General features: G+C 41.3%; 1 protein-coding gene across 1 annotated transcript in view; it reads left to right on the top strand.

Annotated features, from left to right (window-relative positions):
* The window catches only part of ERCC6 (ERCC excision repair 6, chromatin remodeling factor), a 201,916-nt gene extending 192,022 nt beyond the window's left edge, over positions 1 to 9,894 (top strand). Inside the window, exons 18-21 of the mRNA XM_086921802.1 lie at positions 1,060 to 1,731; positions 3,092 to 3,293; positions 7,898 to 7,973; positions 9,022 to 9,894. Of these exons, the coding sequence (XP_086777928.1) occupies positions 1,060 to 1,731; positions 3,092 to 3,293; positions 7,898 to 7,973; positions 9,022 to 9,456 (1,385 nt within the window). The 3' untranslated portion in view covers positions 9,457 to 9,894. The remainder of the gene's footprint in view (positions 1 to 1,059; positions 1,732 to 3,091; positions 3,294 to 7,897; positions 7,974 to 9,021) is intronic.
* The last annotated feature ends 3,462 nt before the right edge of the window (positions 9,895 to 13,356 follow it).

Here is a 13,356-nt window from a genome sequence, read left to right as displayed (position 1 = left end):
TCAGCGCTGTCCTTGCAGGCAAATTGGAGGATGAAGATCGGTGCTACAGTTGGGCACCAATACACAGGTACTAGAGTCAGCCTCTCAGGCACCCATATAAGTACCATATGGTTAGATTTTTAGCAAATGAAATGAGTATCATCCGTGAGATTACTGAAGCTTGACAGTACCACCCTCATCGGAACCATCATCGCAAGCATAGGCTCGACTAAAATCAGTCCTTTCTTCACAGTGAGTTAAACAGTATCCGAAATCTCCCACCTTGTAGTAAGGGGATTGGGATCAGCTCCATTTTCTTTTGGACAGGTGGGGGCTTTGAAATTCTTGCCTCTTTTACATAAAGAGGTGTTCCAAGCGCAAGTCCATCAACACAGACGTAGGGGTGGATGTAGACCAGCAGCATTAAAGATACAGGATGTGTAGGAAATCAGTACAAATCCCATATGCATTCAAAGACCACATAGCCAGTTCCAGACAACATGCAGGTCGTCTTATATGGTTGTCATGGAGCAGCCGTACAAAGGAAGTCATGGAGTCATCAACAAAGTATCTACTTGCACATTTGCAGTCATAAAGCATCACACAATCAGTAACTTCAGTTACGATACTGACGACTCACGAGTCTCTCACTGCACTGTCTCTTCTCCATTTGCAGACCCTGCACACCCACTGCCCTGCAGATATTTGCAGCAAAAGATGCAAGTGCTCCTAACATACCAGCTTTTCTCTGCTTCTGCACTTTGAATGTTTACACCTAAGAGCACAGGTACTCCCAAAATATCAATATTTCATGAGAACTACAGCTGTATACAGGAGGCAAATGCCTCCCTATTGGAGCGTCTCATTTGACTGCAGCTCATTCAAGAATGCTAGTGCATTCCACCCTGGCCTCTTATTGTACTGGTGCCCTTAAAAAACTATTATCTCACTGCACTGTGCTTCTAATATCCTAGGGTGCTAGTACTTGTCACTTTCTATCCTCTCACTGGTTGTGGTTCCTTATGCAAATGTTTATTGGTCTTTTCCTGGTAACGCTTGATTGTTATTCTCTCTTTAAAGGCACTGGCTCCGATGTTCAAGTCCCAAAGCCAAAGCGGAAACTTGACCTGCCGCCAGACAATTCCTTTGCCAGGCGACCAAGACATGAGATGCTTAAATCGCCAAAACGTGCCCAGCTGTCCTCCTCACCACCCACAACTACTGCCATTGGGAATTGCGTATCCTCCCCTCTGAAAGTGGAACCCATGCAACCTGGCGGTGCAGTTGCTCTTGAGAACGGTATGCTAGACACTGATATCCAGAACAGGCTAGGGCCAGGGAGCAGCGTGGGTGAGAGCCCCAAAGCTTTGGCAGCAGGAGCTACTGTGCAACGATGCCAGAGTGCACCAGAGAATGTGGGTGCTGAGAGCCATAAGATGCACAAAGTACACGATGGTAAGAATACTGAAGGACAAAGTGCAGTATGTGAAAAGAATACCTGCGATTTGAGCCCCGAGAGTACCCACCGCAAGCACAAATCCAAGACTAAACATGGCCAGAAAGACAATGCAAATGGACACGAGGGGCACCGGCCCCAAAAGTTGCATAAAAAAAAGGGCGCCAAGTTCGAGGGGGAGCGCATTCCCCATCTGGTGAAGCAAACACACTTTCAGGGTAAACAGGAGAGTGAGCCAGAAGAGGACAGACAAAAGACTGACGATTACGTGCTGGAAAGACTTTTCAAAAAGACTGGTGAGTGGAAGTACAGGTATAGTATAATTTTAAATGTGTCTGGTATAATACATATACCTGTCTGTTCCTCCATCTCTCCTCCTCCAATTCCCTTAACTCTTTCCCTGCCCTTATCTCAAAAACAGCCCGAGACTACGCAGACTAGATTCAAGGAATCTGTGAATATATCTGGTGCACAAAGAGCCTCAAAAGGCTTTTCCTTACCAATACAGAACTTTATTTTGGGTCCCAGGAACAGCAACGTTCCAGGCGAATAAACAAGCTGCACTGACAGATTGTAGATGTGCAAATATATTGACACATTTTTAAGTACACAATCCTACAGAAATTAAGATGTCTTGAAAAATGAAAAACAATGCAATAAATCAGTCACCAGATGAAAAAATATTCAGTTTGAGATCTCAGTTCACTAATTGCCTTCCAAGGGTTGTCCTGGGAATTATTTATTGTTTTGTTTTATATAGCTGTGCTCTGCCTAGGAACTGTATTTTAGTGTACATCACTGATGGAGTTCTTACTATGATATTTCACAATTGTCTTTGCCAAGAATAGTCCAGTGTTGCCCTTACATGGACCGTGTCAGTCAAGGCTCCCTCCATGCACCTCAGCGTATCCAGTGCAAATCTGCTATGTCCACAACTTGCATAATGCTTACATTTGAGCGGCCCTCAGTTAAACGCCTTCTTGTCGGGGGTCAATTTGCTAGGCCTGCTCCTTACAGATTGTTTACCTTCTCACTTCAGTGCTTCTCACCTCTTACCCTACCTGCTGCTGTTATCTGGTGCTCTGAGTCTCAGCCTGGTCCTTTCATTGTTCCCATGCATTCATCTTCTAAATATAGCTGGCAAGCTGGGCCAGTCTGTAGCATGAGAACTAGAAAGTGTATATTTAAGGTCTTCAAGGTCCTGGACCCATTGTGTGAGTTGAATTTATACATCTATTTGTCAACGAGGTCTCCCTCTACCAGGATCCATTTAAGTGGTGGATGATAGAAAACAAATACATTAATATCAGAAAGCAAAAATCTCATTAGAAGTGTTACCAAAATGTACCCAATCATTCTCCCTTTCTTCAAATCGTCTCTTTTATGCTGCTCGCCCCCTCTTATTGCTGTCTTGCCAGTTTGTGCTTTTTGAACATTCCTTTTCTCCATGTACTGCTCCCTCTGCTCGTGTCTGGTTTCTCTTCTCTGTAGGTGCCACATCTCATGCTCTCCTTTCTCTCTGGTAAAATCTGTGCTTCGAAGTTCAGTAGTTTTGACTCCAAACACAGTTTAACTATGTCTCTGGCATGGTTTATCTGTGGATTGCGCAGAGCTGTTTATGGTGCTCTCTCTGATGTTTCCTTTCATGCTCTACAGGTGTGCACAGCGTCATGAAACACGATGTCATCATGGAGGCATCCAATCCAGACTATGTGTTGGTGGAAGCCGAGGCAAACAGGGTGGCCCAAGATGCTCTTAGGATGCTAAAGATGTCCCGCCAGCGTTGTCTGGGTGCCACCTCTGGAGTACCCACCTGGACTGGCAACAGGGGGCAGTCTGGTGCACCACCAATAGTAAGGTAAGATTGTGGTATTGGTTTGCTCCCAATAGATGTCCAGGTATGAGAAAAATGATCTACTGCAGTTCCCAAACATTTTAGAACCGCAACCTACTTATTAGAACAACAAACTTTCCCAACCCACCTACCTTTAATGGACATGAGGCGGTGCGATTGTTGAATGTAACTAAGGCATCTGGTGGTAGCGCATTGTCATTTCCAGACAGCACATTTTCCATTGACGTGAGCACTAAATGTGTACGGACAAGCAGTATTACTGATAAAACGATCTAGCACACAAATGATAATGTGTGAAAATCGGGTTTCTGTGAATATTTATCATTTGTGCATTACCAAGTTAAGATTCTTGATTTCTTTTGATCATAATAAAATCTGTTTCCAGCACCCTTTGGAAATTTAAAAATGTGCTTCATTTTTTTACTCCTAACTGCTGGATGCATGCAGTTCATTTACAGGTATTTACATGTTGTGCATTGCAAAAAAACAACTTCCTACATTGTCACACAATTCCCTTTAAAAACTCCTCTCACTTTGCAGTCAGAGGGAGAAAAAAGGAAATGCCAATCCCATATTAAAAGAATAAAGCAACCTGACATTTGATCTCTTTCTTTAAATCATCAGCAAATGTGACAAGTTAAACACAGAATTTAAAGGCATCTATTTATTGCTCTGACTTTCGCGACTCACCAAATATAAACTCCCGCCCACATTTTGGGAAACACTGATCTTCTGCATTAAGAACTGTATTTGCATTCTTCAACTGGCTTCATCGCAATAGATGTTCGATGAACTTAGCAGATTGCAGAAATCTAACACCAGCAGAACTCAGGTTGAAGATATGACATTCAAGGATCCAGTGTATCAGAAAAGTGATGGCCAATAAGATAAATACATTTTAGTAACTTAAGTTATCAATACAGTGGAAATTGTGAGTTTATGTCACTAGATGTGTGATGCTGAAGCATGCGAAAAGTAGAGAAAAATCAAAATGCATAAATCAATCATAACCACTTATAATTGCTGTGAGCACACTCCATCATATAGTTTGTAGGTCATCAGTGCTCTTACAGACCACGGGCCATCATATGCAATTCAATCTTGGCTCCAACTCAGAATGAACAATCCAGTCCAAACTGCTATGTTTCAATAGGAACACAAGCAACTCAGGCAAGTTTTAAAAGTTTTGAGTCTCCGCAGTAACGTGCAGGTTGAATCTCTAAATCTGAGCGAGCTTGTGACCTACATGTAGGCTAGCCACGCCACCTTAAACTAGCCAGCGCAAATGTGCTGGTTGGAAATGCTTGATGCTGTCTGAGCCACAAGTAGTTATACTGAACTCACTACGTTTCATCAGGTTTAGCTCAACTACTACATTATATACAAGGATCAACCATATGTAGCTCAGTTTTTGCTCCTAACAATGTATTCCATCCTGAATCGGTAGACTGCATGACCTCTGAACAGGAATGCAAGCAACCGCGTGCATGTTTTTGTCTTCTTGAGCATCATTGTCAAAATTAATCTAATCAAAGAAAACTGATCACCAAGCAGTCTGTATCCTGGTGGGACATACAGTACATGAAGATGTCTAACCAGAATGCACACAAAACTCTATTTACCTCACCTGGATGAAACGCTGGCACAGCAGCTTCGAAATGCCACATCCCTTTGCCCGATATAGCTAGGGGTTCAATTTAAAGTTTGCTCTTTGTATGCCCGGTGTTGATTGGGCTACATAGACAAAGGAAGACCTCACAAAACATCTCAATGCCTCCAAGGCAGACTACTGCGGAAGGAGGTCTTTTTTCAGGCAAGCAAGTATTCAAAACCTACCTCAAGTTGTGCTGCTTTCTTTGAACATGGATAGGCACAACTTGAGGTAGGTTTTGAATACATGCTTGCCTGAAAAAAGACCTCTTTCCACAGTAGTCTGCCTTGGAGGCATTGAGATGTTTTGGTAGGTCTTGCTTTCCTTTAGTTTCCAATCCAATAACGAGAATCTTCCTATAGACAACTTCCTGTTTCGCTTTACATTAAGAGCTTCGGAACTGCTTCATCTTGTGTCGCAACACAATCAAAGTTCTGTACTCCTCAGTTTTCTCTCCTTATTCCCGAGTTCCTACTCTCCACTGGGAATCATGTTCTCCAGTTATATCTTTTCTTTAGTCCATCCTGAACTTCTTGCCTACCTCAAGCAGTGACTACCTTCATTTTTTCCAAGCTGCATTTGCACAGCGATTTTTATGCCCTTTGGTTTTTAGCTCCATTTGGAATGGAATTCCTTTTAGCAGACATTGCATTCTTCCATGTTCCATATCTTGCAGAGCAAAAGGGGCTACTGGAGTGTGTCAACCATACCTTGGAGAGGCCAAGACCAGATTGAAGTAGACCCACAACTTTCAGTTCTTTACAACCTTTTAGTGTTTTCCAACAGAGTCATGAAAGTTTTTCATGCAAGCAAGCCTCGTTTGCATGAAAAAACTGCAAGCACGCTTTGCTATTTGGTGCATGATGTCAAATTTGGATGTCTTTCATGCATGCTTCTGCATCGTCACAGTGAAAAGGCTGCCTTGCACTATACGGTCAACTGGCGTTTGCATGAGGCTAAAAGGAAGACATTCCCGGGAGATTCAGCTGCATCTACAGAATGGCAAAGAACTAGAACGAACTGCCATCCTTCTGGTCTATCAAGGCAGTACAGCGTTGCCAGTTCCTGCAAGATTTATAACAGACTTTGGGAAGTATGAGAGTTATATCTCATAAGTGACCATTTCGTATGTTGACTGGGTACAGTTTGTGTGACCTCAAAGTAATATCTTAATTTCCCAGTGTATAGGTTTCAACCCAAGCCCCTCACCCAATTGTTATTATCTTTTCTTTTTCCCTTTTTTCACCACACATGTTTATTCTTCGTAAATATTTTCAACCTTCCTTCCTGTGCCTGGTACGAAAGCCTAATTTTGGATAAAGCATTACTACAACAAACGTAAGTCAGGAATCAGTCTGGTAGAAAAATCCACATCCCCAGTGGGTTCACTTACTGCAGTTAAATTCATTTTGTGGTTATGAATCTGGGCAAAAGTCATTCCAGGAGAACTATTGTTACAGAAGTAACTTTTCTATTGTAGCAGGGGCCAATGCTTACACAAAACCTGTAGCAGATAATCGTCAACATCGTGATAGACAACACTCCGGCTAAGGATGTTCATAGGAAATAGAACAAGAAGGCACTAGGACATAGAGACATGAGCACCTAGAAAGTGAGACCGACTCTTTCACAGCGACACTGATGTACGTATGGCAACTAAAGACAGGTGCTCACAAACTGCTATATGGAGACACTAAAACTAAGACACACAAACACTGGGAGATAGAGACTATTACATACGTTTCAGGACTCAAATATATAGGTACACAATTTTGGACTGGTTGACAAATGCAGACACTGGAGACTTTGACATGATTGTTGTGAAACAAATCCATGTTTGCACTCTGTCTCTTTCTGTCCCTAACACACACACACTTCTCTCTCACTCATTCTGTCTCCGTCTCACTCACTTCTAGGTCATTAATGCTCAGACTTGCCAACTTGTCCTAGAAGACACTGACACAGGAGCTAAGCACAAGATCCACCAATGTTGGGTTTGGGGGTCACAAGTTTCATCTGACTAACAATCCTGCTTCTAAAACACCCTCTGCAGCGGACATGAGTATGCAGACAAGGAGAGAGAGACCCTGATACCTTCACTGACATGCAAATACACTTTGAGGGGTTTGGTGAAAACTCGCATGACTCTATCTTAGTGGAACCCCCAACACAGAGAAACCAGAATATTGTAGGATATAAGGACCTTGTATGCACAGCACACTCAAGAAATAAGATACTCTATAGGTCGTGCACAAGTTTGTGGAAGTCATCACTAATTTACCTTCCAAACTAGTCCTGTTGTATAGCCCCACTAATTTACCCTTTTCGATTGTGCCGCATGGGTCCCTTGCCTGTGGGAAATTCAAAACTCTAAAACCAGTAGACGACAGTCTGCAAACCCATGCCAGGACATGATAGCATATGCAGTATGATAGCACTCATTAAGCACGTGCCCTCCCCACAGATCCCCTGTCATTGAAAAATCCACATTCATCTGACAACAGACTGATCTCTGCAGACAAAATAGTGTTGAAGTCTTGTTTTGGGAGGAGGGTAGTTGAGTCCCTTAAGAGGAGTCTTGTGATTATCTCTAGATGGGTGTGTGTGGTCAGGACAGAAGATGTAGGTTCTTAAGAGAACGTTTTGTACTCTCTTTGGAGAGAATTAGATTATTTTGAAATACGTGGCTCAGTTACTCTTCAGAGGGGAACCGAGAAGTCCTCCGGAGAAAATTGGATTTCTAAGGAAAGATTTGATGGGTTCCTATAGAGAGGATTGTTTGTATCATTTTTGAACAGGGAGTTGTAATTCTTCAGGGCAAACAGTTAGTGGTCCTCTGGAAAAATATTGGTTCCAAATTGATATTGACGATTGCTCATGTCATAGCTGTAGGTGCAATGGAAAGAAATAAGGAGCTGCTTTTTCTCAATACTAAGCTATGTGTTTCTTTTCATAGGTCCAGATTTGGTCAGAAGAAGAATCCTGTTATTTCATCACAACTTTCATCAAAATCTCCTGGAGAGAAATGCAAGGTACCCAAATGTAGAAAATTCGACCAGTTTTGCATACAGAGCGAGCTACACTGTTACGTTCTCATCCCTCACCTCGTGCATTCATCCAACGCAATGCCTGTTTTGTGCGCATATTAAGAGGTACAAAGTTGTGACTGGTGTGCAAGTGTCTAAAGGCTTACATCTATATGTGTCTATACATACTAACACCAACAGATATCAATGGAAAGATACCATGCACCACCAATACACATTTTTCCAGTAATCGTTCCTTTCTTCCAAAGACCTGGGTTTCCAAAGAGACTTTTCACCGATATTACTTCACCAAGAGACTTTATTGCGGAATTCTCCTTCATTGATGTCTCTGCAAAATCCAATCTCTAGTGTTTCTCTCTAGAGGCTTTACCTCCTCAGGCCCACAGTGTGCCTCCACACACTTTACATAAAATATGAATATAGCCCAAGTCACTAAGTGGCTCTACCAAGGTCTCCTCTCCATTACATAGTGTCTTTCATTTTAAACCCTTTGACCTATGTATGTACTTACTGATGGGAAAAGTTGGGATTCCTGAATTTTCCCGTAGACAACAGTGCACAGTAGCTCAGAGAATTGTACCTATATTGTGTCTTTTTCATCTCAAAAGGGAGTCTGTTATGTTTTAGTTCTCTATAAAGACCTTCAGCGAGTTAACATCTGTCCATTTTGAGGAACCTGTAAGAGATTGTTTATGCTTGTTGGTAACAAGAATCTAGCCAATGGACAAACAAGCACTGGGGAGCACTTTATGCTTTGACCTGTGGGTCTGAGAACGTTGTGGTCTGGACATATTGTGCTGTCTTTGGGGAGATTGCGTCATTGTTGGGTGGGAAACATTGTTTGAATAGGTGTAAGGTTATGTTGGGGTGGGGATTCAGGTGCTTTTTGCTGGAACAAAGCACTCAGTAGCACTCTACAATTGACACTTCAAGGTTACCTGGGTGAGCTTTGGGGGCTCTGATTTGGGGAGTTGGGTTTTGAGCACATATTTGCTTTCCCCTTTCCTGATGAAAGTATTCTCTTCTGTTGCAGGATGCTGAGGTGATAAAGAAGGAAGAGGGAAAGAAAAACATTTCCACAGTTCATTTTAGTGGAAACGTAGAAGAGAGCGACCCATCCCCTGCTGCCCTCTCCTCTTCTTCGTTGCTAGCAAGAATTAAGGCCCGAAACAACCTTGTGCAGCATAGAACAGAGAGTGATGGTGAAGGAGGGGGACTCCCGCATCCCTCCACAGAACAGCCAATTGCTACAGAGCACGATGAACTCCTGGCAGAGATGCGCAACTACATCGCCTTCCAAGCACAGGTGGATGGACAGGCTAGCACTCAAGAACTCCTGCAAGAGTTTGAGCCTAAGCTGTCTCCGGCCCAAGCTTGTGTCTTCCGAGAACTTCTCAGGAATCTATGTACGTTCACCCGGGGCCCTGGTGGCCGGGGTATCTGGAAACTGAAACCTTCATTTCGGTGAAGTATGGCTCCTTACATAATTTTCTACAAAGCAGCTGGATTTTTCCCACACAAATATCTGCTTCGACGAAATCTGGATATTAATTGTATCTACCTCAGAATTTGTAGCTGCATCTTGTGGCTTTCACTTCCATCTCTTCCTCTGTGATCATTCCACATAAAGCTCACTCCATGTTATTGGTCTGATGACACAGTTGAATGGATTCTGTATTCCTGTTACTCAGTCCTTGAAATACATGATAGTACAAGCAAAATGTGGGACCATGCACCTTTATTGCAGTTGGCCGGTTTAGTTACCATGTCGGTAGCACTTTTTAGTGGTGACATCTTCCCGAGCAGCAATATCATGAAATATTGGGTGAGACGGAGTGTTATGTACAATAAATGTTTACTATTTATGATGCTTGGAGTAAACTGTTGTTTCAACTGTTGGCATTAATCATGCCATGGTGGTCATGCTATACCTCGAAATGAATGTGTAGGAACAACTGGGTTCAATTATATGTGACGTAGGGTCCCATTTAGTAAAATCAAGAAGCAAACACAGCTATGCAAAATGTATGGTTACCACTCGGAAATTCTGTTGAGCTCCTGAGTGACATGAACGTGTTGAGTAAATGTAGTGTGAACAACAAGGACCCCCTAATGCGGAATGATAGTTCCTTGAGACAGGGATAGAGACAATGTATATACCTTAGCAACAAATTCACAAGTAAGAGGGAAGGTGGCGCTGACAAGGAATCACTAATACAATTCAATATAAAAAACTTAGTTATATTTAATAGATATTCATATTAAAAACAGCATGTATCACATTATCGACAAAACATAACAATCAATAACACACACATATATGTTCATAAATTTCACAAAATTAATACAAATAATCACAAAATTAAAAAGAACCAAAGAGTGGCAAACAGTATGTTTCCGACGCGCGTTTCGGCGTTTCTTAGATGCCTTCTTCAGGAGCCCCAAAGTATGTCTGTAGAAATGTATAAAAAACAACATATACACATAATCAATAGCATATAATAACGAATTTTAAAATTTAATTTTTCTATCACAATTAAGTCAAAACATGTTAAAAACTTTATTGACACAACCAGCATCAGGTAATCAACTTTGCCTGACAAGTTCCTTAAAGGCACAACTTCCCTCTTTACTACAACAATTCAAGTAAATACCAAAACACATTATAGTCACGATATAGGTATATTTGAGCAGTCGTTATCCAAAAGTTCTATCAAGGGAATAAATCAAGGGCCCTCCCACCATTAGGTTGGCAAGAGTTATGGCGGAGAATGAGGATGTCTGGGCTGCCAAGATTAATAAATTGAAAGAAGATGGTACTTTCAGCGGGGCATCCTAGTTCCTACATTGGATTTGCAACTAGCATCAAACTAATCTAGAAGTTTCTTATCATAGTAATGTAATGCTATCAGATTGGTGTTTCTATCGAATATTTGCTCTCTAATGTATGAACCTATTATTAAGCTGATAGTTCCTCCCTTTTTGCAGTATACTGTTCTGTATGGTATGTGGATGATATTAGTCTTTCCAATTGGACTTAGCCCCTTTTATAGACTAAGACCTATGAGTATTTTTAAAGAATTGCCATCCTGTGTCATTTAAGGACTACATTAGTAATAAGGAAAAAATAATAATAAGCTTGAAGATGTTGGCCTGTTATAATGATAACCATATACCGCTATACAACCCCAAAATCTACTCACTTTTCAACAACGTGAAATAGTTCGATACAGCAAATGATTGCCAAATTCAAATCAGTGCCGTTCTCTGTAGTGTGTATAACTTCTTATCTCTGATTGAGTAAATGGACATACACTTTTGCTTCAAGCCTGCTCCATTTGTTTTGATGACTTCCATTGGACTGGGAATGGCAACTTTTTGAAAATTTGGGAACAGACTTCTGATTGCCACCCATTGTGCATAGTGCAGTTGTCAAATTCAACAGTGTTTCCTGCTAGATAAAACAGCAGTATTAGTAAGCAAAGAAGCAAAATGATCTTAAATAATCTCATACGGTCTGAAAAAATGATTTTTTGGTGTTAATTATTGATTCGTATCTGTACTATACACTTCAGAAGTGACAGCCTCCAGAAACATTTTGTTTCTTGGGTCTTGTGAAGGTGTAAATACTGTTAGTTATTCTTTTTGCAAATTTGTTGTAGTTTTTTTGGTGCACTAAGTTCCCCAATTTTCAGGTTTTGTGTCAATCACTCTTTCGATTATCGCGTGTATGTTTTTCTTCGGCACAATCGCTCTACTCTAAGCAGGTAAGAGAACCCAAAAAATCTGAAGTTGAAATAAAACAAGGAAACCGTGTGGAGAAAGAGAATTAAGGCCTAACGCTGAGGAAATAGCGAAGCAATTTAGAGGATTCTGATTACGGACTTCAGAAGTCTTTGCCTCAGGAGGATGGAACACTAAGAAAGTAGATATATTCTATAGAAGCGCTTATATCTGTTCTTTTGCATTAGTGCTGGTGCAGACAAATAGTAGATGACACAAAATTGTACTTCTAGAAACTGTATATGGACAAGAACTATGTGTTTTTCCTTTCTGATTATTGTAGGCTCAACTGATAAGTGCCAATTTGTGAAAACCAGTTCTATTTGATAAATTATTTATAAGGTCTCCATTACTTCTATATTCTCAAGCTTATTGGTATATTGCTAATACTGATGTTAATCTCTGGTCAATTACTACCATGTTTTCTTTCACATGTAATTCTGTTCACATCACTAGTATGTCCATAATTCTTCACATGTGCTTGGCTATCTGAGGATGATGCTCAAGTATGACCAATACTGTAAACGTGGAAATGTTTCCATATTGATGTCCTTTGGTTTTACTTGTTACTCAGTGACCCAAGACAGCCTTCAATGCTGGGCACCAATTTCTGATGTACAGAAGGTTGTTCCGATGCGCTGCTGTATAACTATTTTAAACACGTTTTAACCTTCCTGTTTTTTCAGTGTCCTTAATGCTGAATATGGATCTCGTTGTTTACTTACAGTCAGAATTTTTTTCCCGTGCTGTAGTTTGAATTTTTTTTTCTATTTCATGATTCAGTTTTTCTTGTATATTTGCAGGATTCTCTGAATCATCTATTTTTGTGAGAAAATGATTTCCATTCCTTTGTGGAACTGTAGACTTTGCAGTGTAAGCAGCTAAAATAGGCAGTCATAATGGCAGGGCACGAGTCGAGGGTACATGCAGGTAGACGGCGTCTACCCACTTTTTCACAGGTTGGATGCCGTCTACCCTGCCAAAAGGCTGTGACCCACAGAAATATGCTAAACGTGTCCCGGTGCAATTTTCAGACCTCGGTACACATTCAGGAGCACCAGCACATTGTGTGCTTTCGTTAATAGCTGCAACGTTGAGACGCAGAGGAGGCTTATCAGATTCCATTGCGCCCATAACAAGGGCCGAAGTTAAGGAGCCATCATGCCTCTTTTTGTTGGAGTATTCTGGCTGGGAGCTATCGGGAGCCTTAAATCTCACTGCAATGGAGTGGAAACAAAGGTGCACAGCTTATCACTTCACAGGTGTTTAGGAGAGGCACACTTTTGACTTTGGTCAGTCCCTGTATACAAGACACATGCATGCACTATAAGAATGTCTGTGTTGGACTGTCCCAGTATTTACACAATTTATTTAAAATACCACTATTTTGTTTTATTTCTTTTCTAGCGCTACTCATCCGAATGCAGGGTGTCGGTGCACATCACACGTACACATTATTATACATTGACAATAAATTGTGTGTGTGTGTAAATCAGTGTACAGGATGTTTTACATAAGACTGTGAAGGTTGCAAGGTGTATTAGCCACATGCCCTTCATAAATCACTGTGCTATATTAGAAGGAT

This window comes from Lissotriton vulgaris, chromosome 5, assembly GCF_964263255.1.
Source record: "Lissotriton vulgaris chromosome 5, aLisVul1.2, whole genome shotgun sequence".
NCBI lineage: Eukaryota > Metazoa > Chordata > Amphibia > Caudata > Salamandridae > Lissotriton > Lissotriton vulgaris.
Note: the sequence above shows the minus strand (reverse complement) of the source record. Positions and strands in the feature narration are given on the sequence as shown.